Raw genomic sequence first — 25,312 nt, 5'->3', positions numbered from 1 at the left:
CAGCCAGAGAATTGTTGTTTACTGTTCTTCCCTCCCGGGGTTTAGCAGGCAATTAAAAAGGTGAAGCCTGTCTAAATGGGAAAACAGATATGACTTGATCAATTTGGTGTGATTTCTGTTAAATATATATGTATATATATAATGATAGTGTGTAAATTTGAATGGAATTGAATTGATTGTGATATGTGTGGCTGCCAGCAAAGTAGATTTGTGCTTGAGGCTGTGGGAGATGTTTGAGATGATTGTAATGGTGGGATTTTTTTGTATGTGAAATTGGTTTAAAGAAGTCTGATTGCAGTACAAATATGAAAAGCCTGTGTGTTGATAAAGTGAGAAATTAGAGAAATACTGAATGTGTTGCTTTGTTGTAAGAATGCTGAATGGAAGAGGGAAGCGAGGCGTGCTTCCTTGCGTGCTGTAAAACATTTTTTTCCCTCTTCCCCCCTCCTTTTCCTTTGTAAGAGAGAAACAGTTCCTTTTAACTTTTTTTTCTCTCCTTTCTCTCACACCCCCCATCCCTCCTCCTCTTTCTGCGAAGCCTCTTTCATTAACATATGAAAGCTATGCAGATACATAGATCCTTTCTGCTCTGAATACATTTTTATTTTATTTTTATTTTTTTCTTTTCTGGAAATTTTTGGAGGTTTAAAAACGCTTCATTAAACCTGTACTCAGAATCCTGTTGTTTCGCCAGGCTGGGTTAGCAACATAATTTTAAATCGGATGTTTTAAATTTCTGGGGTTTTAAATTGAGCCGAATCCATTTAATATTTTTAATTATTTTAAATTGGTGTCTGTCTTGTTTTTTTAAACAAAATAGGCTGTACACCGCCTTGAGTCCTTCGGGAGAAGGGTGGTATAGAAATAAAATTATTTTTATTCTTATTTTATTCTATCTCAAAGAAATGATTTTGAAAGATTTTTTAAATCTGACTTGCACTTTACTAAAGGCAGAGAATTGAGGCTAAAGTTTGATCCAAATATATTTCAGAGCATTGATCTAAAGTACCTCATTTAGATTGTTTGTTTTATTTTAATGTCCTTATGTCTGTGCATTTTGAATGCTTAGGTGCTCCATCATATAGCATTGTTGTTTGTTTGTTTGCTTGCTAGTAGCATAAGTTACTGCCCTTTTGGGAATTGTCACAGAGATGAGTTGGAAATTGCGATGTGTGGTGGGAGAGATTCAGTGGCATTTTTGTCTAGGGTGTTGGATTCTGCCTCGAGAGTGTGCTTGTTTTTGTCCACTTCAGTTTACAAGGAGATTAGATAATTGGTGCTGAGGAGCTCATTTGTTTATAGAAAGGATATACGGTAGTTGACGGGTGAGAGGAAGTTTTAAGGGAAGTCAGAAAGTTGCCTTTAAGTTTGTCTACACAGACTTGTGCTAACAGCGGTAGGAGAATTGTATAAGAAGGAGTTAGAGAAAGTAGAATTGATGGAAAGGAGAAGGTATGTGATTTGTTTTTGGAAAGTTATGGAAGTTGGCAGGTTGAAATGTGGAAGTGCTAAGAAGTAGGAGAGAAGTGGTGATATGGGCAGGGAAGACAGTGTTAAAGATTGCCCGATCCAAAGAAGAGGAAGTGGTGTTTTTCGTTGACAGAGATCAGATTAAGTGAACAAAGCATTTGAATACACTTAAGTAGTGAAGGGAGTGTTGGAAGATTTGAGAAGCTCAATATTAAAAGCACAAGAAAATTCCCCTAAAGAAAATAGGCAGAAACTCAGGCAGAGTTCAGCCCCCACCTTTACCAATGGGCCATTAAGAAACTGAGACACCACCTTATTTTCCACATCAAAGGAAGAATAAAAGATGTGTTTGTTTCTTGCTTGCCTTACTAGGAACAATAAACTGATTCCAGGAGTTTTGAATTCAGGAAGGGAAAGCTCTGCCTTTCAGCAATCTTTAAAGGGAAAGACTCCCCCCCCCACAGGAGTAGTAAACAAAAATCACTCCTGATAGAAAGGAGGGGTGGCATCTCCGCCTCCATCTGTAAACAAGCAAGAATTAAGATAATTCTATGCAAATTAATTGAATCTGGACCTTGGAGTTTGAAATGGGAGGGACATGAAAGAGGAAGCCTTGAAAATTTGAAACAGGCTTTAACCAGGGCTCCTGTATTGGGTTTGCCAAATTTGGAAAAGCCATTCAGTCTCTTTGTAGGCACACACACACACACACACACACACACAAATTGAATTGCACGAGGGGTGTTGGCTCAGAAAGTAGGAAATTGACCTTTGGGGAGCCCTCATTGTAAGCACCCCGCATCAAGTCAGAACTATCCTTCAGTGGTGGTTATCTGATTCAAGATTCTAAACAAAAATGAAACAATTTTAATGCAGCAGACAGCTTTGATTTTACCTACAGATCTCAATTTGAATCAAGCACAGTTCTTAACCAACACCAGATCAATGGATCACCTTGGATGAGAACATTATGGTGTTGAAATAATTGGTTTACATACAAAAACAAGACCTGATTTGGAGGGACACCCCCTGGAGACAAATTGCCTCGAAATTGGTCTGCTCAAACCTTTGAATTGTATTCATTAAATTAAGCTCTATGGACAGGGAGCCTGGATAGCTCAGTGGATAAATGCATTGTAATTTAACACCAGCTGTCTGCAATTACTGTAAATTCGAATCTCACCAGGCTCAAGGTTGACTCAGCCTTCCATCCTTTCTAAGGTAGGTGAATTGAGGACCCAGTTTGTGGGGGGCAATAAGCTGACTTTATGATGGCTATTGCTTAATGCATTGTAACCCTTAGTCTCTGGACATCATTTGGCAAAATATGGGTGGAGTCATTGGGGACTTCAAGCTATTGTACATGAACTTTTAAACTAAGCTATGGTTGTATTGGGATATATCCTTTAGTAACATCAATTATAAACAAACGTTTGGTTTGTAAAAAGGTGAATGAACATGCTGTCAGAAAACAACAGATGGGTAAGAGGTACCACCAGCTTTAAAACCATTTCAATGTATTCATGTGGATTTTACAGAATTACCAAAAGTGGGGAGTGTAAAATATTTATTAGTCATAGTGAACCACCTCATAGGGTGGGTTGCAGCTTTTATCTGCAGTAATGCTACAGCAACAGTGGTGTCAAGAGTTTTACCCAACCTAGACAGATTATCATCATATGAACTGTTGTTTGGAATAGTTTTCACTACAAGGAAGCATATGCATTACTTCCTTGGAAACCAGAGACAAAGTATTGAAACAATATGTGTATAACCTGTCCAGATATTTTGAAGTTTTTAGGAAACAAGGACTATTAGCCCAAACACTACCTTTGAAGTTTCCAGTCCACAAATTCCACCACGATGATTGGATGTTAATCCAAACTGGACGGAAGTTAGACCCCAAGTGAACAGGCCCAATCTCATCAAGAAGGTCCAGTGAAGTTGATGATCCAAAGGATCCAGCCACCAGTGGGAATAGCGTTCTTCATCATCTGGTCTATTTTTGTATTTTTTCTTTCTTAGGATTCAGTGGTTGCCTATGCTGTTTCCCAACTGAAAAGGACTACAACTGCTCAGATTCCTTTGCGCACTCGCCCAGATGTATTGGTTTTGTAATCGTGTTTTTAAGATCCTAGGAGGACGATCCTGGATCCACTGGATGAGACTGATACCAGGTAACAAAAAACTGACAGGCCATTGGCGCGGAAGGTTAAAAAGAATACATCCTGCTGAGTCCTACCGGCAACGGGCTCTCAACGCACGGTGGTGATCATCAGCCTTGCTGAATCACTCCGGAAGCTGATTCTCTACGCACGGCGGAAGATTCATCAGAAGGAAACTACCTTCACAGTGCACATATACATTTTCTTAGCTTTAATATAACTCTTTCTTACACATGCTGATGTCATTAGAAGTTTGGGAGTACATTTTGTGGGTACTTGTTTTTCTAATCTTGCTAGTAATTTTGTTTTACATATATAAGGAACGTTTTTGTGGTAGACCTAGGATTTTTATTGCTACTGCTATATCCCAAACCACACGCACCACTAACCCTCTCCCTGATGTTGTGAGCTACACACCACAGTGATTATGTTTTGCTTATGGCTTTGGACATTATTTGCTCTTGCATTCTCAAGTAACCATGTAGGGAACATTGATTCCCTAGATGACTACACTTTAGGTCAAGTTCACTCATGCCAAAAACGCATTGTCTATGCACGGGGTCGTTACCTTAGACCTAAGTCAACTCCACCACCTAAGGTTCCTATCTTGACATACCCAGCTGAGGGGGGAGTAGATAAGGAAAATGGGCCTTTACAACAATTGCATAGAGGAGACTATATATTATGGATTTTGGAATAAAGTCAAGATCTTGTTAAACAGTATGACCCTACCCTAGGTCAGAAATGCTGGTTATGTCTATCTGCTGACCCTACATCTTATCATGCTGTTCCTGTCAAACCACAATTCTGGGTTAGAACAAAAGCTACCAGAAATAAACTTTAAGAAGGGAAAGTGGGGTGGATGGAATCTGTCCAAGACCATTTCAACCTCCAGAATTTCCGCTCTGGTTCAACTTAAAGTCCAAATCAGATTTGTGTATCCTTTTTCCACCTGGAAATACTACCTCTCGATATGTTTTTGAAGGACCAATTCTCAGAGATAAACAGAAGGACCCCTCACTGGAAGTCCCATTGCAACCACTGGCAGGAATGTCTGTGGCAGGGATTTAGGGGTCTGGACTAATGCAAGAAACTACTGAGTGCATGTCTTTTCCATAAATCTTCTTATGTGGAAAGGATGCATATTTGTGTTTACCAACAAACTGGACAGGAACATGTAACAAATCAGGTGTGGTCAGAGAAATTGCCAAGGAATTGCAGGATAGGGCTTCCAAGATAGGTCAGAGGTTATAAACAACTGACATGTGGTTTTCTTGGTTGCCTGGATCCGGGTGAATTAATATGGCTGTGGCAGGCCTAGCTTTTATTCCTTGTGCAATCCCTATGCTGAAACATCTATCAATAAGAACAGTAAAAGAGATTCAAGTTGAAAAGGAACTAGCTCTGACAGAACATTTTCTTAATCAACTTGGTTCCTACCCTATGGAAGGACCTACAGATCCTGATGCAGATCCATATGTGGAAATTGGACCAGTGGAAAGATGGAGAGAATCTTCCTAAGACTTAGAAGAATAGAAACAATCATATATAATCTTTTATATGCCTTTAATTCTTATATTTTGTTAGCATTTTTATATCATAGAGTTGTTTATTGGAACTTTTTATACTCAGTAGTTATACTTATAAGTAAGTTGTGAGAGTTTATGCATAAGACAAACTCTCAGAGGGGGGAGTATGGTGGAACAGGTAACAAATAAAAATAAAATAATACAATAAACACGGGTCCAGCTAGATAGTCACTGAAGGGCCCTCTTTGTTCTTAATACTGTAAGAGAGAAATTACTTGCAATTATATTCAGAACACAGGCAGGGACATTCCTTTCCAGTAGGATGCTTACTTCAAGGCCTCTCAGTTGTCACAGATAAGAACAGTCTACGTGATTTACACCTTGAAGGTCAGAGTAACAGAGATGTCCACTTTGTTGTTTCAACAAGAGATAATTTGAAAAATATGCTTCAGTAACTTTTTAGAAGAATTATTATAACTGTTCTGCAAACTCTGTAATTAGGAAATGTCAATTAAAAATGATAAATGTATATGACCATATGAATTGCTGAGTTAACAGAATCCTTTGTCTAGAAGGGTATAAAACCATTGTACCTAATTTCTGTCTTTGTTCAACGCTTCATGTACAGAGCTTTGAACCTATTGCGCAATATATAAAATCTGTCTCTGATTAATCTAAAAGTTGTGTTTGTCTTATTAAATCCACAACATTCCGGGGTTCAGAATTTCAGTTACAAATCTGGCTCTGAACCTGCGCAATAAACTGTATCTGGCTGACCCAGGAATGTTTTTCAGTCTTTCATTCCATAACATTTGAAAACAGCCTGATTTTATCAAAAGGCCTGATTTAATCTCAATAGCCTGAAATATTGATAGGAATTACTGATAGCAATTTTGCATGTACTAAGTATTTTACTTCTTTTGTAGCAGTAATAGAAATCTGTATTCTCTACAGGATAATAACCTTTCCACGGTTATACTGAAAATACTGAACGTTAATGTATTTTTTAAAGGTGCACCTTAAATATGCCTGTGCTCATGAAAAACAGATTATAATTGGAAGGAATATGCTTTGCCAAAGAAACACATTTTAAGAATCTTGTATTTTAAACCTCTCCCTAAACATTATGCAAAGCCTTGGGTTTGGTGAATGGTTCAAACCCCCAACCTCCAAAAAAACACAAAAGACTATTTTACAGGGGTCTTCAAATTCAGCAACTTTAAGACTTGTGGGCTTCAACTCCCTAGGAGTTGAAATTCACAAGTCTTAAAGTTGCCAAAGTTGGGCTCCTCTGGTTCTCCTCCTACCCTCAAATTTAAAAATTTGTTTGTTCTTCCAGGCCTTGTGTAGTGTGTTTATGGAAGCTTATTGGTAATTTCTCATTAAAGGGAGTATGATTGGCAGGACACATGGGATTACATTTACAGTATTTATTTTTCTAGCATGGTGCCTTAATGACTACATCGAACTGGCTTATAGATTTTAATATATAGTACTATTTTTATTCTTATTATTCTTGACATAAGCCACCCAGAGTCATTTTGGAGTTCTGAGGCTTTAACGCTCATAAAATAAAATAAAATAAATAATTCTGGAGATTTTCCTCTGGAATAAATATGCTTCCATACTACAAAACATACCAAAATGCGAATATTTATCTATAGGAATAAAGAGGCATAAGAGTGTGCTTATATAGTAGCCCAGTTCTATAATCTAAAACTTAATATATCCGGAAAGAAGATCATACAGTTACTTATCAATCACATTACACCTGGGACACTCAGAAATGTAATTTTTGCCAGGTCTGAATCCTCCTTCCTCATAAATGAATACAAAAACAGATTTTTAGCCTTTTCTATAATTGTATCAGTAATTCTATCTAAGCCTACCGTCTAACATAGCTTAGTTGTCGTACATATTTATTTTGCAGCATTCTGTCATTTTAAAAAGGCAGTTTCAACGAGTTGTTGATTATTTAGATGAGTTAGATTCATCTGTTAGTCTTGGGAGTTTATGAAATAGTCATGAATTAAGGCCACTGTATTCAAAAATCAGTATGTATGTAGGTTTCTCTTCCATGTATGAAGTTATAAACAGACACAAATTCTTCAAGATATAAATTTTAGAGATCTCTTAAAATGGCAACAAAATAATGTGGAAATTGGATTAAAAGCATTTAAAAATAGTTCCCGTTACAATAAGGAAGTGATTCCTTATTGTAATTCATTAACAGGGTTTGGAAATAGTATTGGAGGATCCTTCGAATGGGAAAAAATATTAATAACCATAATGTTGCAAAAGTTTTCACTTATATCACATTAACAAATATATATACATTCATATATACATATTGCAAAATACCATCCCCACTCAGTTATGTATAACATGGCTTTTCCCTTAAAAATTAGGGAAGTAGTTTTAAAGTATTATATACATCTTGGTTTCAGAAAAAATATTCCCCTCCATAAAGATAAGCATTTAATAAAGATAAACAAGGATTTATAAATACATATTTATGAATAAATATTCCTAAGTATAAAATACATATTGATTTATAAACACATCATAAAGTACAAATATGTATTTTATACAAACATAAATAAAATAGAAAATAAATTATATCTAATAAATAAAATATTAATAAATGGTTTTTAGTGCATGCAAATATTTTTGAGAGGAGATAGTTCTGAATTTCCATATTATTCTGGAGAAAGCCTTTTTCTCTATATTTTGCAAGCCAAGCATCTTGTCAATCCTTCATGCTAGATGAAAAAAACTCCAGTCATGGGAGATCTGATTATTACATTATTATATTTTGATTATTCTTCTCTGCATCTTTTTTTTTTGCTCCGTATTATTTTTTTGAGATAGGTCCATGTTCTGGGTTCATACAAGGTCAATGAACCCTAGTTCATCCTTTTACAAATAAAATATACACAGCATTATCTTCAAATTTTGTGCTAGAGACCCAAGGAACTAGTAATGGAATACAGGTAGTCCTTGACTTACGACCATAACTGGGACCAGAGCATCTGTTGTTAAGCAAGGCGGGTTATTAAGTGAGTCGCGCCCAATTTTCTGACCTTTTTGCTACGGTGGTTAATTGAATCACTGAGTTGTTAAGTGAATCAGATGGTCATTAAGCGAATGCGCCTTTCCCCATTGACTACGCTTGCCAGAGATAGCTAGGAAGCCCACAAATTGCAATCACTGATGCTGCCACATGCCCATTGCCAAATGCTCAAATTTTGATCACGTGACTGTGGGGATGCTGCAGTTATAAATGTGAGGACTGGTTTTATGTCACTATTTTCAGCACCATTAGAACTTTGAATGGTCACTAAACGAATGGTTGTAGGTTGAGGACTACCTATATATTTGGAATGTAAAGCCTCCTTTTTTTCCAATCCCACCCATGGTCCTGAAATTGCACATATTTCTGACACAATAGTAACACACCACTTCCTTGATCAGAACAACAGATGGACCCATTTTTTAAAAAATAATAATAATAACCACTTTTCTGAGAACAATAAATTTCCTACCTTCTCCTAGTGGAAAGATTTTCTTCACTTTCACTTATTACCAAGACTCTGCTGGAACCTCCCTGACTCGCTTCATGCATCACTTCAATCTGTATATTAGTTTTTTTTAAAAACACAGGAACAAAACACAAAACAAAAGAAAAAAGTTTTGAGATTCAGGGCTCCTTTATCTGCCTAGAAGACAACTTCTAAATTTCCTATAAAAACTGCCGTCACCTGGAAACTCGCATCTTAAAGAAATGAATTTTTTTTTTTTAATTTTTGATTTATATGCCGCCCTTCTCCAAAGACTCAGGGCAGCTTACAATGTGCTCAGCAATAGCCTTCATTCTTTTGTATAATTATACAAAGTCAGCTTATTGCCCCCACAAACTGGGTCCTCATTTCACCTACCTTAGAAAGGATGGAAGGCTGAGTCAACCTTGAGCCTTGGCGAGATTCGAACCCTGCAATAATTGCAGGCAGCTGGTCTTAATAACCAGCTTAATAACAGGGTGCCTTAAACCCCTGTACTACCAAGGCTCTTATTTATTTTATTTTATTTTATTTTATTTTATTTTATATTTTATTTTATTTTATTTTATTTTATTTTATTTTATTTTATTTTATTTTATTTTATTTTATTATTTTATTTTATTTTATTTTATTTTATTATTTTATTTTATTTTATTTTATTTTATTTTATTTTATTTGTATACCGCCCTTCTCCAACAGGACTCAGGGTGGTGAACAGCCATGGTAAAAATGGCAAAATCATTCTGGTTTGGCTCTCAATTTTGTTTTGACTCTAAAACTGGTCATCTCACAACCACCTTTATGCTGCCCAATTCTTACTTGGCCGGGAACCTTATATGAAAAAAATAACAGGAATTCATTTATGAATAATATAACTTGGAAGTCCAATGACTCTTGAAAAAATTTCAATGTCTGAATTTTCATGTGGCTGTCTATTCCAGTATTTACTCCTTGTCCTCTGTTACTTCCTGTGCCTTGATGGTTTTGTCTGGGAGTATCAGAAACTGACATTAGAAACTATCTAGGATTAAGCACAACTGAACAACAACAAAAGATTTAGTAAATCAAGCCATTTTTGACTGGAGATCGATTTAATTATTATTATTTGATTCCTTTTGTCAGATCTGTTTCCAAGGATTGCAGGAAACAAAGCTGGTGACCCAATCATGTTCTATAACAGTGATGGCACCGAGTGCCGAAAAGGTTGCACGGAAACATCGCACGTGTGCGCGCATGCTCGTTGGGGCCGCACTCTGGAAAACCCGAACTTCCGGGTTCTAGCATGTATGCACGCCTGAGGATCAGCTGGCCCGCACGCATGTGCAGACCAGTTTTCAGCACTGCCACATGCGTGAAGGAATCGTGCTCTGGAAAAGCTGAACCTCCGGGTTCTGGCACGCATGTGTACATGACAATCAGCTGGGCGGCATGTATGCACACACTGGTTTTGGGCACTGCCGCGCGCGCAAAGGACAGCTGATTGTCGCATGCACATGTGTGCCAGAAACCTGGAAGACAAACAGGCAAACGCCGCTTGCCAGGCGATATGGCTTCGTGTGCCACTTTGGACATGCATGCCATAAGTTCGCCATCACGGTTGTATAAGATGGGCCTAGCCTTCTGGATATGTATGTATTTTGGAAAGTGGAAAACAGATATATTAAATTTTGCAATGATTTGACCTGCCAGTTTTACTTCCAACACACTTCCACCAAAACCTTCTGAAACATGGCGCCACCAAAAATGGATGCTGTTACGCTCTCATGTAACCCCCCCTCCTGCGCGAGCTGCACTGGCTCCCAGTGGTCTTCCGGGTGCGCTTCAAGGTTTTGGTTACTATCTTTAGAGCGCTCCATGGCTCAGGACCAGGGTACTTACGAGACCGCCTCCTGCCACCAGTAGCCTCTCACCGACCAGTTCGCTCCCATAGAGAGGGACTCCTCAGGGTGCCGTCGGCCAAACAATGTCGACTGACGGCCCCCAGGGGGAGAGCCTTTTCTGTGGGGGCACCTACCATCTGGAACGGGCTTCCCCCGGAGTTACGAAACATCCAAGACTTACGCATATTCCGCCGTGCCCTGAAAACATTTCTATTCCAACAAGCTGGTCTGGCCTAACTCTCCCTTTTTAATTGGCTTTTAAACTGGCTTTTAAATTGGGTTTTAAACCTCTTTAGATAAATTTGGATGTTTTTTAATCTTTGAGCCTAAATTACTTAATCTGTTTCTTAATAGTTTTTAACTTCTATATGTATTTGTATTTATTATGGCTGTTCACCGCCCTGAGTCCTTCGGGAGTAGGGCGGTATACAAATATGAAAAATAAATAAATAAATAAAAATAAATAAATTTACAGGTAGTCCTCAATTTACGACTGGTTGTTTTAACTACCGTTCAAAGTTATGACGAACCTCCCCAAGTTCTACTTACAACTCTGTTTTGAAGTTCCAATGTCTGCTTCCCCTCCCCCACAGTCCCATGATCACATTTTGGGCCTTTGGAACTGGCCCACCTTTATGGCCGTTTGCAGCTTCTTGTGGTCACATTTCTGGCAAAAAACGGCCATCGGGTACAATGGGTTCAATTAACAACCACTGCAAAAAATGTTGCGAAATCCAGCATGGTCATTTGATGACGCACTTAATAACCGGCTTATGATCATAATTCTGCGCTCAATTATGGTCATAACTTGAGGACTAGCTGTATTACTACAATTTTATGTGCATTGTTGGCAATAAAATCTTGTGAGGCGAGGGAGCAAAGTCTAGACATCGGAAAAATAGAAGGCTGATTCCAAACTTCTCTAAATTGCTAAGGTTGAGAAACATTGCTGAAATCTCTCTCCTGAAAACTTAATTTGCAAATATCACAACTCTCTTACCTTAATTCCACCTTTAGCCTTCTTTACACTTTTCTTTTTTGACAAATCTGCATCAGAAATGGATTTTGGAGGGCTAGGAATTTCTACTGATCTTCTATTGGGAGCTGGAAAAAAAAAAAAAAGACCAGATAAACAGAACTCTCAAAAGATTAGAAAATGCCACACCATAAGCACAAAGACAAGAACTGGCAGCTCACTGGATTAGGCAGCATTTCAAGTTGTGTTATCAGATGTCTGAAAAAAAAATTATCCAACTTAATTGTGCTGCTTATACAATAGAATTTTTAAAAACTTGGAATTTTTTCCTCTCTTCCCCCCTTTTTACTTACCATTAGTTGCGTTTATGCAATGCACAGAGAGGGCCTCCTCAGGGTGCCGTCGGCCAGACAGTGCCGGCTGGCGACCCCCAGGGGGAGAGCCTTCTCTGTGGCAGCACCCGCCCTCTGGAATGACCTACCCCCTGAGATACGCACAATATCAGATCTCCGGACTTTTCGTCGGGCCCTGAAAACACACCTATTCCATCTAGCCGGGCTGGCTTGATCCCATCCTCTCAGTTTTAATTGAATTCGGTTTTAATTGGGTTGTTTTTAAATCTTGGGCCGAAATTATTTAATTGTTTTTTAAATTGTTTTTAAATTTTATATGCAATGTTTTATCTTGGCTGTACACCGCCCTGAGTCCCGCGGGAGAAGGGCGGTATAGAAATAAAATAAAATAAAATAAATAAATAAAATAAATAAATAAATGCAAACAATGTTTTAACTGTTTTGCGAGAACCCCACCTGCGTTATTTGAGGGTTCAGTGTACAGATAGTCCTGGATTTACAACAATGGTTCAAAATTACAGAAGCTTTAGGAAAAGGTGACTTATGACTCATCCTTAAAGTTATAACCATCACACCATCCCTGATGGTCATGTGATCATGAATTGGGTGCTTGACCATCATCTTCCACAGCATGGTGGGGGAGGGCATCCTCTATCCTTATCACTTTCTATAGAGGAACTATTGAAAGCATCCTATTGTATCCACTGTGTGGTTTGGAGTTATCACTGTTTCGGACAGGAAGGTTGGGCAGAGAGTGGTGAGGATGGTAGAAAAGATGATTGGAAGTTCACTTCCTTCTATCCAAGACATGGCATAAAAGCGATGTTTGACCAGGGCTTGTGGTATCATCAGGAATCCTCTCCGTGACTCGTTTTCTTTGTTACCTTATGGGTGGAGTCTTTGTAGTATCCAAAGCAGAACAACTAGATTTCGTAATAGCTTTATACCAGTGGTGAGTTTCAAAACTTTTTACTACCGGTTCTGTGGGTGTGGCTTGGTTGGCATGGCATAGCTTGGTGGGCATGGCAGGGGAAGGATACTGTGAAATCTCCATTCCCTTCCCACTCCAGGGGAAGGTTACTGCAAAATCCCCATTCCCTCCCGATCAGCTGGGACTCGGGAGGCAGAGAATAGATAGAGGCGGGGCCAGTCAGAATTTTTACTACTGGTTCTCCGAACTACTCAAAATTTCTGCTGAAACCCACCTCTGGTTTATACCATATAGTATCAACCTTGTTAACTCTCAAGACTCTTTTTTTTGCTTTGTATTCTAAATGGTCTATATAATTTATAATGCTGGTAAAAAGGGGATGGGGCTTTAATCACGTCCCTTGGTGCCATTTTGACTTTTTTTTTTTTTTTTGTATTCCCTGCAGGCTCCCTAATGGAGAAACGAGTAACATTTCTATTTCTAATGTCGCCTTTCACTACTGCTCCATTGCCAAAAAAAAATAACCAATAAAAACTAAATATAGTAATATAGCTCTCCTGCTATTCGCAATGTTAATTTTCTTATCTACACGCAATCCAAACACGCCCGTGCTTTTATTTTTGTCTGTTGCATTTCCTTTCCCGGCAGCATCCTTATACAGATAGTCCTCAACTTACAACCTTTCACTTAGCGACCGTTTGAAGTTACAATGGCACTGAAAAAAGGGACTTATGACCCTTTTTTCACACTTCCAACCGTTGCCCATGGTTGCATGATCAAGATTCAGAAGTTTGGCAACTGACTCGTGTTTATGACAGTTGCAGTGTCCCAGGGTCATGTGCCAGATTCATTTAACAACCGTGTTATTAACTTAACGATTGCAGTGAATCACGTAAGAACAGGTTGTAAAATTGGGCAAAACTCACTTAACAACTGTCTTGTTTAGCAACAGAAATTTTGGGCTCAACTGTGATCGTAAGTCAAGGACTACTTATATCCAGTTACAAATATGTACCATTTTCCCCCCAAAATAAGACCCTCTCTTATATTTTTTTGAACCCCGAAATAAGTGCTTGGCCTTATTTTCAGCGAGGTCTTATTATTTTGGGGCGCATGGAGCAAGACTGGCAGCTCCTCTTGCCGTCTTACCTGATTTCCAGCTCTGTCTCCATTTAAATGCCCGCTGCACATGTGTTTAAATATTTTTGGGGAGGGCTTATTTTTGGGGAGGGCTTATTTTAGTGCATGCGCTCAAAAGCCCGATTGGGCTTATTATCAGGGGATGTCTTATTTTCAGGGAAATACGGTATGAATTCCCTTCTCTTCCTGCATTTCCCATCTTTTCTTGCTGTCCCCTTTGGGGGTCAGTAGGCTTGCTGTCCAGGCTTGGGCAAGACAATAGAGATCTTATTAAGTGAGAATTAAAAAGACCTAATTCTGCTATTTTACAATTATCTTTGCCTAAGGTGCAATCAGACAAGCCCTGGAGTCCAATCCCTTGCTCGGTGGAAAAAAAATCCAATTTAAGAACCACAGAGAGATGGTTGTTTAGCCTCTGCTGAACACTACAATAAAGGGGACACCACAACTTGCGGTAAGTTCCACCATTAAATCGTCACAGTGCAGAAAATTCCAGGAGTTGTAAAGTCACCGGTAGTTGAAGAACTATGACTCACACATTCAGAAAGATCTGTAGGACTAGCTTGAGAGTAAATACGTAGAAACATATAGGTGATTAAAAAGACTCTTAACCTGGGTGCAATTCCAGGAACCAGCACCCTACTAAGATAGCTTGAATAAATAGAGAAAGGACATCGGCAGATAACACCTGGCCAAGAAAACCTGTCAAGCCTAGCAACCTGCTCGACATCGCTAACGCGTGCTGAAAGCATCGAGGGACATATACATACTTGGTGGTGGTGGCACTGGGTGAAGGCGGCCGTATGCGGGGTGTGGGGTGGTGGTATCGGGTGCGACAGGATTAGGGCCGTTCCGGAGGACACAGCGGCAGCACCTTCCAGAACACGTTGAAGACCAATTACGCCCCTAAAAGAGGGGCGTGGTAACAAACAAGGGCGCGGTCCTAATGAGTTAATGAAAAGATGGGCTATATAAACGCCCCATTCTTGGTGTAACGTAGCACCGATTTCAATCGTGTTTACGAATCACAGTGTGTAGTCGGACGCGGATGCGAATAAACCAGCATGCCAAAAGAGCTGAATAAGGCTGTAGCTGTGTTTTGATTGCGTCTCGCACGGCATTCCTGAGACCATCTCTCTAAACATGGGGCTCCAGAGTCACTCAGTCCCACGGTATTCCCCCAAAACCTTACCTAACGAGGCAGGACGGACGGTTTTAGGAGAGGGTCTCTTGGGCGAGGATTCGGGATGAGGGGCAACGGGTTGTACTGGTCGGGTCTGCTTGGCTGCCAACTTCTTGAGGCTGACTTGTCTCTTCTCAAACATTTCTTGCACGTCTTCGAGTTTCTGTAGTACTCTTTGGGCATTGCTCTGCAGGAGAAAAAATAAATAAATTGGGGTTATGTAAGGAACCAATAAAGGGGACGTGGTGACTCAGTGGCTAAGACGTTGAGCTTGTCGATCGAAAGGTCGGCAGTTCAGCGGTTCGAATCCCTAGTGCCGCATAACGGGGTGAGCTCCCGTTACTTGTCCCAGCTTCTGCCAACCTAGCAGTTCGAAAGGACATAAAAAATGACCACCTTTGGTGGGAAGGTAACAGAGTTCCGTGCCTCTTTGGCGTTTAATCATGCCAGCCACATGACCACGGAGACATCTTCGGACAGCGCTGGCTCTTTGGCTTTGAAACAGAGATGAGCACCGCCCCCTAGAGTCAGGAACGACTAGCACATATATGCGAGGGGAACCTTTACCTTTACCTTTAAGGAACCAATGCAATGCTTCTACTCAAAAGCATCTTTTTGGCACCTGATGCTTGGTCTTAGCATTGATCCGGGATGTCCAACCTTGGCAACTCTACGGACTTCAACTCCCACAATTCCACAATTCCGGTAGTTGAAGTCCATAAGTCTTAAAGCTGCCAAAGTTGGACACCTTTGGTATTGACTATCAACTGACATTATTGCCTTCAGATTTGAAGGCTCTCAAATACCCTTGGACAAATGTTCATCAAACACTGGCTGCCCACTTAGGATCTTACCTTTATTTCTGGGGTGAGAATCATGTCAAACTGGTTGTAGAACTCCTTTGCATTCAGCATCTGGTAGTCTTTGAGAGTTTCCAGGAACTTCTCTATCTCACAAAGTGCAGTTTCAGCTCCCTCTTGTGTCTGGCATTTGTCTACAGCTTGGGAAGCTAAGAGGTAGATTCCAGCTTCACCCCACTGGCTAGCCTTGAAAAAGAGGAGATGAATATGCTGTTAAAAGCTCAGATAATACATTTCCTCAGGGTCCTTGTGGTGTGAGCTGGGTCGTTTTAGGGGAGCAGAAGAATGAAGACTTGGCACCATTAATATACAGTATTAAATGGATATGTTACCATCAATCTGTGAAATTAGGCATTTTATAGAATGCCTAGGAAATCTATAGAATGACAAAAATGGAACGCCAAAGGATGAAACACTTAATATTGCACACATTCTATGCAGTGCCAAAAGGCAAACCAGCAAAGTGTAGAATACTCCTGCTAAAATCCCATTCTAGCCTTGCTTGTTGCAACAAGTAATCAATACTGGACTTTTTCTCTTTTCTCTTGGGTTTTTTTTCCCAGTAGGAAAATCCTATATTTTATTTTGCATTTCTTCTTTCATTTTCATATACATCTTTTAAATAAAAGGTTAACATTAGGGTTAAGATTAGGATTAGGATTAAGAATAGGGTTAGGATTAAGATTAGGGTTGGGATTAGAGTTAGGATTAGGATTAAAATTAGGGTTGGGATTAGAGTTAGGGTTAGGATTAAAATTAGGGTTGGGATGAGGGCTAGGGTTAAGAATAGAGTTAGGGTTAAGAATAGGGTTAGGGTTGGGGTTAGGATTAGGATTAAAATTAGGGTTGGGATTAGGGTTAGGATTAAAATTAGGGTTGGGATGAGGGTTAGGGTTAAGAGTAGGGTTAGGGTTGGGATTAGAGTTAGGGTTAAGATTAGTGTTGGAATTAGAGTTAGGGTTAGGATTAAGATTAGGGTTGGGATTAGAGTTAGGGTTAGGATTAAAATTAGGGTTGGGATGAGGGCTAGGGTTAAGAATAGAGTTAGGGTTAAGAATAGGGTTAGGATTAAGATTAGGGTTGGGATTATGTAAACCTAATCCTAGCCATTTTCATGACTCTCTTTTCATACTTTGCTTAAACAATTCTTGTCATTCTGCATAATACCTAGGTATTATATACAATGCCTAGGGAAAGTATATAGCATGTTAAACTAACACAGACATTTCATACTTTGCCTAAAAATGTCACACATTCTATAGATTTCTTAGGCATTCTACACAATACCAGTTTTTCACACATTGCCAGCAACATATACACCATCTCAGGCCAAGTAGTCTTTTATGTAGCATGAGAGGCAGGGGAGCCAACACAGTCAACAGAAAAGGGATCACAAAAGTTATAATGGTGGCTATAATCATTTTATCAAATCCTACCCTTTTTATGTGTTCCGTAACTATGAATGATCACCATGCAAAAAATTTATGGTGGATTAAATGGTCCCATGATCAAAATTTGGATGCATGGTAACTGGTTCATATTTAGGATGCTTGCACTGTCCCTGGGTCATGTAAATTACCTCTTGCAACCTTCTGACAAGTAACATCAATGGGGAAGCCACAACTGAGTGATTTTATTTATTTATTTATTTTATTTATTTTTCATATTTGTATACCGCCCTACTCCCGAAGGACTCAGGGCGGTGAACAGCCATAATAAATACAAATACATATAGAAGTTAAAAACTATTAAGAAACAGATTAAGTAATTTAGGCTCAAAGATTAAAAACATCCAAATTTATCTAAAGAGGTTTAAAACCCAATTTAAAAGCCAGTTTAAAAGCCAATTAAAAAGGGAGAGTTAGGCCAGACCAGCTTGTTGGAATAGAAATGTTTTCAGGGTACGGCGGAATATGCGTAAGTCTTGGATGTTTCGTAACTCCGGGGGAAGCCCGTTCCAGATGGTAGGTGCCCCCACAGAAAAGGCTCTCCCCCTGGGGGCCGTCAGTCGACATTGTTTGGCCGACGGCACCCTGAGGAGTCCCTCTCTATGGGAGCGAACTGGTCGGTGAGAGGCTATTGGTGGCAGGAGGCGGTCTCGTAAGTACCCTGGTCCTGAGCCATGGAGCGCTCTAAAGATAGTAACCAAAACCTTGAAGCGCACCCGGAAGACCACTGGGAGCCAGTGCAGCTCGCGCAGGAGGGGGGTTACATGAGAGCGCCACATTGCTCCCATTACCACCCGCGCGGCCGCATTCTGGACCAGTTGGAGCCTTCGGGTGCTTCTCAAGGGGAGCCCCATGTAGAGAGCATTACAATAATCCAGGCGTGAGGTGACAAGGGCGTGAGTGACCGTGCGTAATGAGTCCCGATCCAGAAAGGGATGCAACTGGCGAATCAGGCGAACCTGATAAAAAGTCCTCCTGGCTACGGCCGTCATATGCTCTTCAAAAGACAGCCGTGAGTCCAGGAGGATGCCCAAGTTGCGAACCCCATCTGTGGGGGCCAACGACTCGCCCCCAATAGTCAAGAGATGGCGCCAACTGACTATATCGGGATTAATGTAACTGCAGTGATTCACTTAACAGCTGTGGCAAGTGAGGTTGTAAAATGGGGCAAAATTCCCTTAACAACTGTCTCACTCAACAACAGAAATTTTGGGCTCAATTGTGGTAGTAAGACTGACTGTATATTGTTCCGTGAATCTTTAATACTATTGAGCAATTAATTTTTTCTGAGCTTTACTCACAGTAACCCAGCCTTCTTACCTTATCTAACTGTCTGTGTAATTCAAGGGATTTCCCCAAGATATCGTATTTTTTCTTGGTTTCATTGGCAAAGTCATCACAGATCCTCCTGAGTTCAACACACTTCGGTCTAATGGAATCAATTGCATAATGGTCATTTTGGATTAACTGGTCTCCGTGGACAGCTAAGGACTGGGCTCTTTCCAAAGGTTCCTGTAAAAGAAGGAAGGACAAAGAAAACATCAAAAGGCTTAAGGGAATAACCCACAATTTAATTGGAGTTTCAGCCACCTACATCAGGGGTGGGTAACTTATGGCCCCTTTACGACCTGTAGACTTCAACTCACAGAATTCCATGTTGCAACATCAGCCATGTTGCAATCGTGTGGTGTCTTGCTTAACGTCAGTGTTGCTGGTCACAGTTACGATTGTTAAGCAAGAACAAGCTCTATTACAAAGCCCAATTTACCTGTCCTCTTTCTTCTAATTGTCTTTGTTCCTTCAGGATATGCTCCACGCGGGAAATGCTGTCTCCAATATCCGTGAAAACTGCTTGCACTTCCATCAAGTTGTCCAGTGTTAATTTGACCTACAAGAAAAATGGGCACAAAAAGGTGGAGCAAATTTGCTACAATTTTCTGGCTGTTAGACTACAGAAGTCAAAGCAAATCATAGATAATCAAGGAATAATTCTTCTACCAAGACAGACAGACCGCAGATTGACCGATAATGCATACTTTCTATCCACAACTAGAATATAATAAAACAGCTTTTCATAATTCGATGTCCTTCAGTTATTGTTGCCTGCTGGATGAAGATGGAATTTTTAATCTAATGCAATTTGAAGAGCCTGTAGTACAGTGGACTAAAGCACTGTTATTAACAACTGCTGCTTGAATTACTGCAAGTTCGAATCTCGCCAGGCTCAAGGTTGACTCAGCCTTCCATCCTTTCAAAGATAGGTGAAATGAGGACCCAGATTGTGGGGGCAATAAGATGACTTTGTATAAATATACAAAAGTATGAAGGCTATTGCTTAATGCATTGTAAGCCGCCCCGAGTCTCCGGAGAAGGGCGGCATATAAATTAAAGCAAAAAAACAAAATTAGAGAGGGCAGCTTGGCAAATGCTATAACCATCATGGATTATTTCACATACAGGTAGTACTTGCTTACCAACCATTCATTCACTGACCATTCAAACTTACGACGGCACTGAAAAACTTTCACAACAGGTCCTTGAGGTGGCAGCCATTGCAGTGTCGCTGTGGGCACATGATTGTGATTTGGCTGCTTGGCAACTGGTGCATCTTTACAACAGTCACAACACCATGTGGTTGCATGATAAACATCTGTAACAATCTTTAGCTAGCTTCCAATGAGCAAAATTAATGAGGAAGTTGCCAGAAAGTTGCAAATCAGTTCTGTGACATTAAACTTAAGGACCTGCAGTGATTCACTTAAAGTCCACAGCCAGAACTGCCAGCTTAAGTTGGCATGGACCCATAACATCGTGCTTAAGGATCACGTTGATTAGTCCCTATTGTGGTTGGTAAATGAGGACTACCTGTACTGGATTTCTCAGTGGTTATGGCAGAAGTACCATCTAGATCATCGCTTATTCATCAAACGTTCACGGAATCCATGAATTATTTTTACATATCCACAAAACTATTCCATGAATCTGTGGCAGTTATGTGTTCTTGGTGGTACAAGTCAAATAAGTATATATATTTATGGAATGAGTTGGGACCGTAACTTGCTATTGAGCTCTTTATTTAAGGACCAGAAACACAACTACAGAGAAAGGATAATGGACCAGGAAACTATGATAACCATCATCAAAATATTCAAAGATTTGTCTCATAGAAAACACTCCTAAATTGACCTTGTTCAGTTCTCATTTTCAAGAGGTTAACATCAGCTTTGAGACTGGGCAGCATTTTCTACTTCAAACACAATAGGTGGAAATGTACTTTGTTCGTTTGTTTAAATTTACTGCCCATCTTGTTTCAAACAACTGAGCAGCTTACAGTATAATAAACATTAAAATCATTGAATATAAAATGACAGAAGACAAAAATAGAGAGGAGCAGGAGCAGGAGCAGGAGCAGGAGCAGGAGCAGGAGCAGGAGCAGGAGCAGGAGCAGGAGCAGGAGCAGGAGCAGGAGCAGGAGCAGGATAGAACAGAACAGAACAGAACAGAACAGAACAAAACAAACATTTCCTCCTACAATTGCTGTTCTGATCACATCTGGAGAAGAAGAAAAAAACACCCATTAGTCCAGCTGTGACTTTACCTAGATCAGGGGTTAGCAACTTGTGGCTCTGAAGTCGCATGTGGCTCTTTCATCGCTCTGCTGCGGTTCCCTGTCGCTGGTCAGCTCCACAATTGATAGGGCTTTCAGTTAGGGCAGGTAAAGGAAAAAGGACACCGCGCTAGGAGGAGACTCTATGGTGGGGGAACTGGACTTCTGGTCAGCAGAGGAAAAAGGACGCCACACTAGGAGGAGACTCTATGGTGGGGGAACCGGACTTCTGGTCGGCTCCAGAATTGAATGGGGGGCTTCCGGTTAGGACCTTTGTGGCTCTTTGAGTGTTTAAGGTTGCCGACCCCTGACCTAGATCATCTGAAGTTTAGATATTAAATCATGGATATTTTAAGGCTGATCAAGTTCTCCCATCTTGAAATCCTGCTAAGAATCACTGGCTGACAGTGACCCAGGTGTCTTATAAGTTGAATATCTGTTTTCCTTTCTTGCAGATTTGGTTTTGGATGAGAATAGTACATATAAAGGAACAAAACCGATCTGCCAAATTCCCAGGAAGGCAACGGAGGAGGGGGAACAAATTTAAGGGTTAAGAGACGTGCAAAAGAGTTACCTCACGGAAATTCTGTTCAAAATGTCGGAGCTGCAAACACTGCTCTAATTTTAGGTGATGCTTGGACCAAAATTGATCAAAAGCTCTTTCGGTCTCATCCAACTGGGCAAGCAACCTGCCAAAAGAATGACATTTGATTCAGAAACATGATTTCTTCCTTTGAATTTCAAGATACTGAAATAAGCCTAGATGAAACCCATCTCTTTCTCCGCGGAGATGGGACAGTTGCAAAGCAACATTTAAAGCTTTTAGTTCTTTCGTAAACAATCCAGGTTTGTTCCTACAACTCTGAGAATAAAGCAAGCAAATGCAAAAAGCTACTAAAGATCTGTAGTTTGGCTTGGAAGCACTTGACAAATTTTACTCACCATAAAAAAAAAAAAAAAATACAGCCTGCCATGTAAGGATTCTGCTAGTTAGGAAGTCCAAAAAGTGGCTGAATTAATTATTTCATTATCCTACAAAGAATTGATGCGGTGCACTGGTTAATGCGCTGGATTACAGATGGTAGAAGGTATCTAATTTTGGCAACTTTTAGACTTGGGGACTACAACTCCCAGAATTCTCCAGCCAGCCATCCTGACTGGGGAATTCTGGGAGTTGACGTCCCCAAGTCTTAAAGTTGAAGTCCACAAGTCTTGAAGCTGTCAAGGTTGGAAACTCTCATGGTCGAGTATGTGGAAATGACCTTCAGAGAGTAGGAGAAAAAGCTGAAGACTGGATAACCAGCATATAAACAATATCTCAGCCCAGAGAAAGTGAGGAGGGCAGGTGGAAAATGTTTCAGGAGTGCACCTACCTAGTTTTCCAAAGGGTAAAAGGAAAGGATAAGACAAAAAGTTAAATCTTGCAAGATTCTGTTATCGTTCCTATCACCCACCTCCTCCACTAATGACTGTATGACTGTAACTTTGTTGCTGGTATCCTTAAGATTTATATTGACTGTTTCCCTATGACTATCATTAAGTGTTGTACCTTATGATCCTTGACTAACATTATCTTTTCTTTTATGTAAACTGAGAGCATATGCATCAAAGACAAATTCCTTGTGTGTCCAATCACACTTGGACAATAAATAATTCTATTCTATTCTATTCTATTCTATTCTAGTCTAGTCTAGTCTAGTCTAGTCTAGTCTAGTCTAGTCTAGTCTAGTCTAGTCTAGTCTAGTCTAGTCTTATTCTAACTCTACAGTAAAGTTAGAAGTAGCAATTCTAGTTGTATTTCTTGTCTGGGCTACTTCATGTCATCTAGGCCACATCCAATAGATGATTTTTGCATTTCCTGAAGCATCATTTTTGCCCTGGTCTCAAAAATTGGTACAACATATACAAAATCCTCCTAACATTTTTGGGATATGTATCCTCTTCTCCCATTTTGCCATTAGTTAAACTTCTTGCTATTCTTATCACACACTTTTTAAAACTTTGCAAGCACTTTTCTGAGGCACAGAGACGAAATGCTTAGGTGGGAATGACACTAAAATTGATCATAATTAATTTAAATTGCAATCCCAGGCATGTAAACCCAGAATTGGTATTCAAATCAACGATCATAACTTGTGAAAAACGATCCTAAGTCGTTTCTTCTTCTTCTTCTTCTTCTTCTTCTTCTTCTTCTTCTTCTTCTTCTTCTTCTTCTTCTTCTTCTTCTTCTTCTTCTTCTTCTCCTCCCCCCCCTCCTCCTCCTCTTCTTCTTCTTCTTCCCTTCCTCCTTCTTCTTTGCACCAAGAAAAATTCCTTGTGTGTCCAATCACACTTGGCCAATAAAACTTGGCTGTCTGCAATTAAAGTAAGATCGAATCTCGCCAGGCTCAAGGTTGACTCAGCCTTCCATCCTTTCTAAGGTAGGTAAATTGAGGACCCAGTTTGTGGGGGAAATAAGCTGACTTTGTATAAATATACAGAAGTATGAAGGCTATTGCTTAACGCACTGTAAGCCGCCCTGAGTCTCCGGAGAAGGGCGGCATATAAATCAAATTTTAAAAGAATGAAAAAAAATAATAAAAAAATAAATAAAAAAGAATTCTATTCTATTCTATTCTATTCTATTCTATTCTATTCTATTCTATTCTATTCTATTCTATTCTATTCTATTCTATTCTCCTTCTCCTCCTCCTCCTCCTTCCTAGCGTATTCCCGCAAGTGCATGGTCAATTTTTCGGATCATTGAGCACCACTTTGCACAGTCAGCTGCATCTCCAGGGCGCAGGGCTGCGGTTTGCATATGTTTGTTGATGGTGTCTTACCATCTCTGTTTTGGGCACCTGCGAGGTTGCCGGCCATTGACTTCTAGTTGGTAGGTAGTCTTGGCCACGGTGGAAGGTACTGCTCTCTGGACATGTGCATATCAACGGAGCCGGCCTTCTCTCATCTACTCTATAATTGATGTCACACCAAAATGTTGTCAAATAGTGTCATTTGTGATGTGAACAAGAAGGGAGATGCCCGATACCCAATGGAGCATTTGCATTTCTATGGCATGGAGATAGCGTTTGGTCCCTGTTGTTGCTGCCCGGCATTCAGTGCCATACAGTGCAACAGAGCGGATGGTTGTCTTGTAAATCTTAGATTTAAGACGGGTTGGCATTCATCTGTCACATAACACATCTGTTGTGGCCCGTATGCGGCCTGTGCAGCTGGTGGCTGATTCGGACAGTGAGGAGGCTGGTGTGGTGCTGCGCCAGCAGCCTGTGCAGCTGGCACTCGAGTCAGACAATGAGGCTGGAGAAGATGTGGTGCCAGAGGCGGGGATTCAGCCAGGGCCTTCAGAACCTCCAGAAGCTCCCTTAAGTGAAGAGGACGAAGAGGAGGAGCCTCTTCTCGATGGATGGGCATGCAGAGCTGCCAAAAGGCAGGAGTGGCTCCTCAGGAGGAGGTCTCCTCGAGAGTAAGACTTGGGGCTAATTGGCCACTCCCTTAGCCTATTTAAGGAGGAATGCCAACTGAAGCAATTTGCAGGGAACAACTTCGTTCACTCTCCTTCGCGTCTGGATCTTAGTTCTCTTATCAGTTTCCTGCAAATTGCTTCTGGGCTTTCTGCCAACCATAGTAAGATTAAGATTATTTATTCTTTGGATTCTTGCAGGCTGTTAAGAAAGTTAATTAACAGCCTTTGTTTAAAAAAACCCTGATTTTATTTTAGTAAACTAAGGTTTGTATAGACTTTGTGTGTGCTGCGTTCTTTGGGGTCTGTAGCTGGGACAGAACAACACCGGTGAGTTCTCGCCAACGCATCCAGGCTGCATTCACGAACGGTCACTAAACAAATAGTTCTAATTCGAGGACTACCTGAACTACAAAACAAATTACTTCAGTGTTGAGGTCTTTACCTTTCCACCGTTGCCACGTTTTCTAGTTCATCAGGACTGAGTCTGCTGGTGGCACGTGAGACAGGTTCTCGGATACAAGTCAGTAGCATGGCTCCCTGCTTTACTGCTAGCTTCAGCTCGTCCTGTAGGACATTGGGAAACAGGAAGGGGGGGAAAAAGTTCTCATTTAATCTTAAAGTCCTGCAACACCTGTCACATATTGCTAGAATCGAACCCCGAGGGTCATAAGTGCATTGAGTTATAATCAAATTCTCTTCTTCTCTAGCCCCAAAGGCCCATCCTGGATAGCAATTTGGCTCCCATGG

General features: G+C 40.3%; 1 protein-coding gene across 5 annotated transcripts in view; it reads right to left on the bottom strand.

Annotated features, from left to right (window-relative positions):
• MCF2L2 (MCF.2 cell line derived transforming sequence-like 2) overlaps nucleotides 1–25,312 on the bottom strand; it is a 229,075-nt gene that overhangs the window by 109,394 nt on the left and 94,369 nt on the right. For all 5 annotated transcript variants that reach the window (XM_034438892.3, XM_034438891.3, XM_087872485.1 and 2 more), the window contains exons 8-15: nucleotides 25,008–25,129; nucleotides 21,677–21,791; nucleotides 19,264–19,383; nucleotides 18,816–19,007; nucleotides 16,042–16,233; nucleotides 15,197–15,374; nucleotides 11,605–11,708; nucleotides 8,710–8,798 (exon numbers count right to left, since the gene is read on the bottom strand). In XM_034438892.3, the coding sequence (XP_034294783.2) occupies nucleotides 8,710–8,798; nucleotides 11,605–11,708; nucleotides 15,197–15,374; nucleotides 16,042–16,233; nucleotides 18,816–19,007; nucleotides 19,264–19,383; nucleotides 21,677–21,791; nucleotides 25,008–25,129 (1,112 nt within the window). The remainder of the gene's footprint in view (nucleotides 1–8,709; nucleotides 8,799–11,604; nucleotides 11,709–15,196; nucleotides 15,375–16,041; nucleotides 16,234–18,815; nucleotides 19,008–19,263; nucleotides 19,384–21,676; nucleotides 21,792–25,007; nucleotides 25,130–25,312) is intronic.

Source organism: Pantherophis guttatus, chromosome 6 (genome assembly GCF_059756535.1).
Source record: "Pantherophis guttatus breed Tessera chromosome 6, ASM5975653v1, whole genome shotgun sequence".
NCBI lineage: Eukaryota > Metazoa > Chordata > Lepidosauria > Squamata > Colubridae > Pantherophis > Pantherophis guttatus.
Note: the sequence above shows the minus strand (reverse complement) of the source record. Positions and strands in the feature narration are given on the sequence as shown.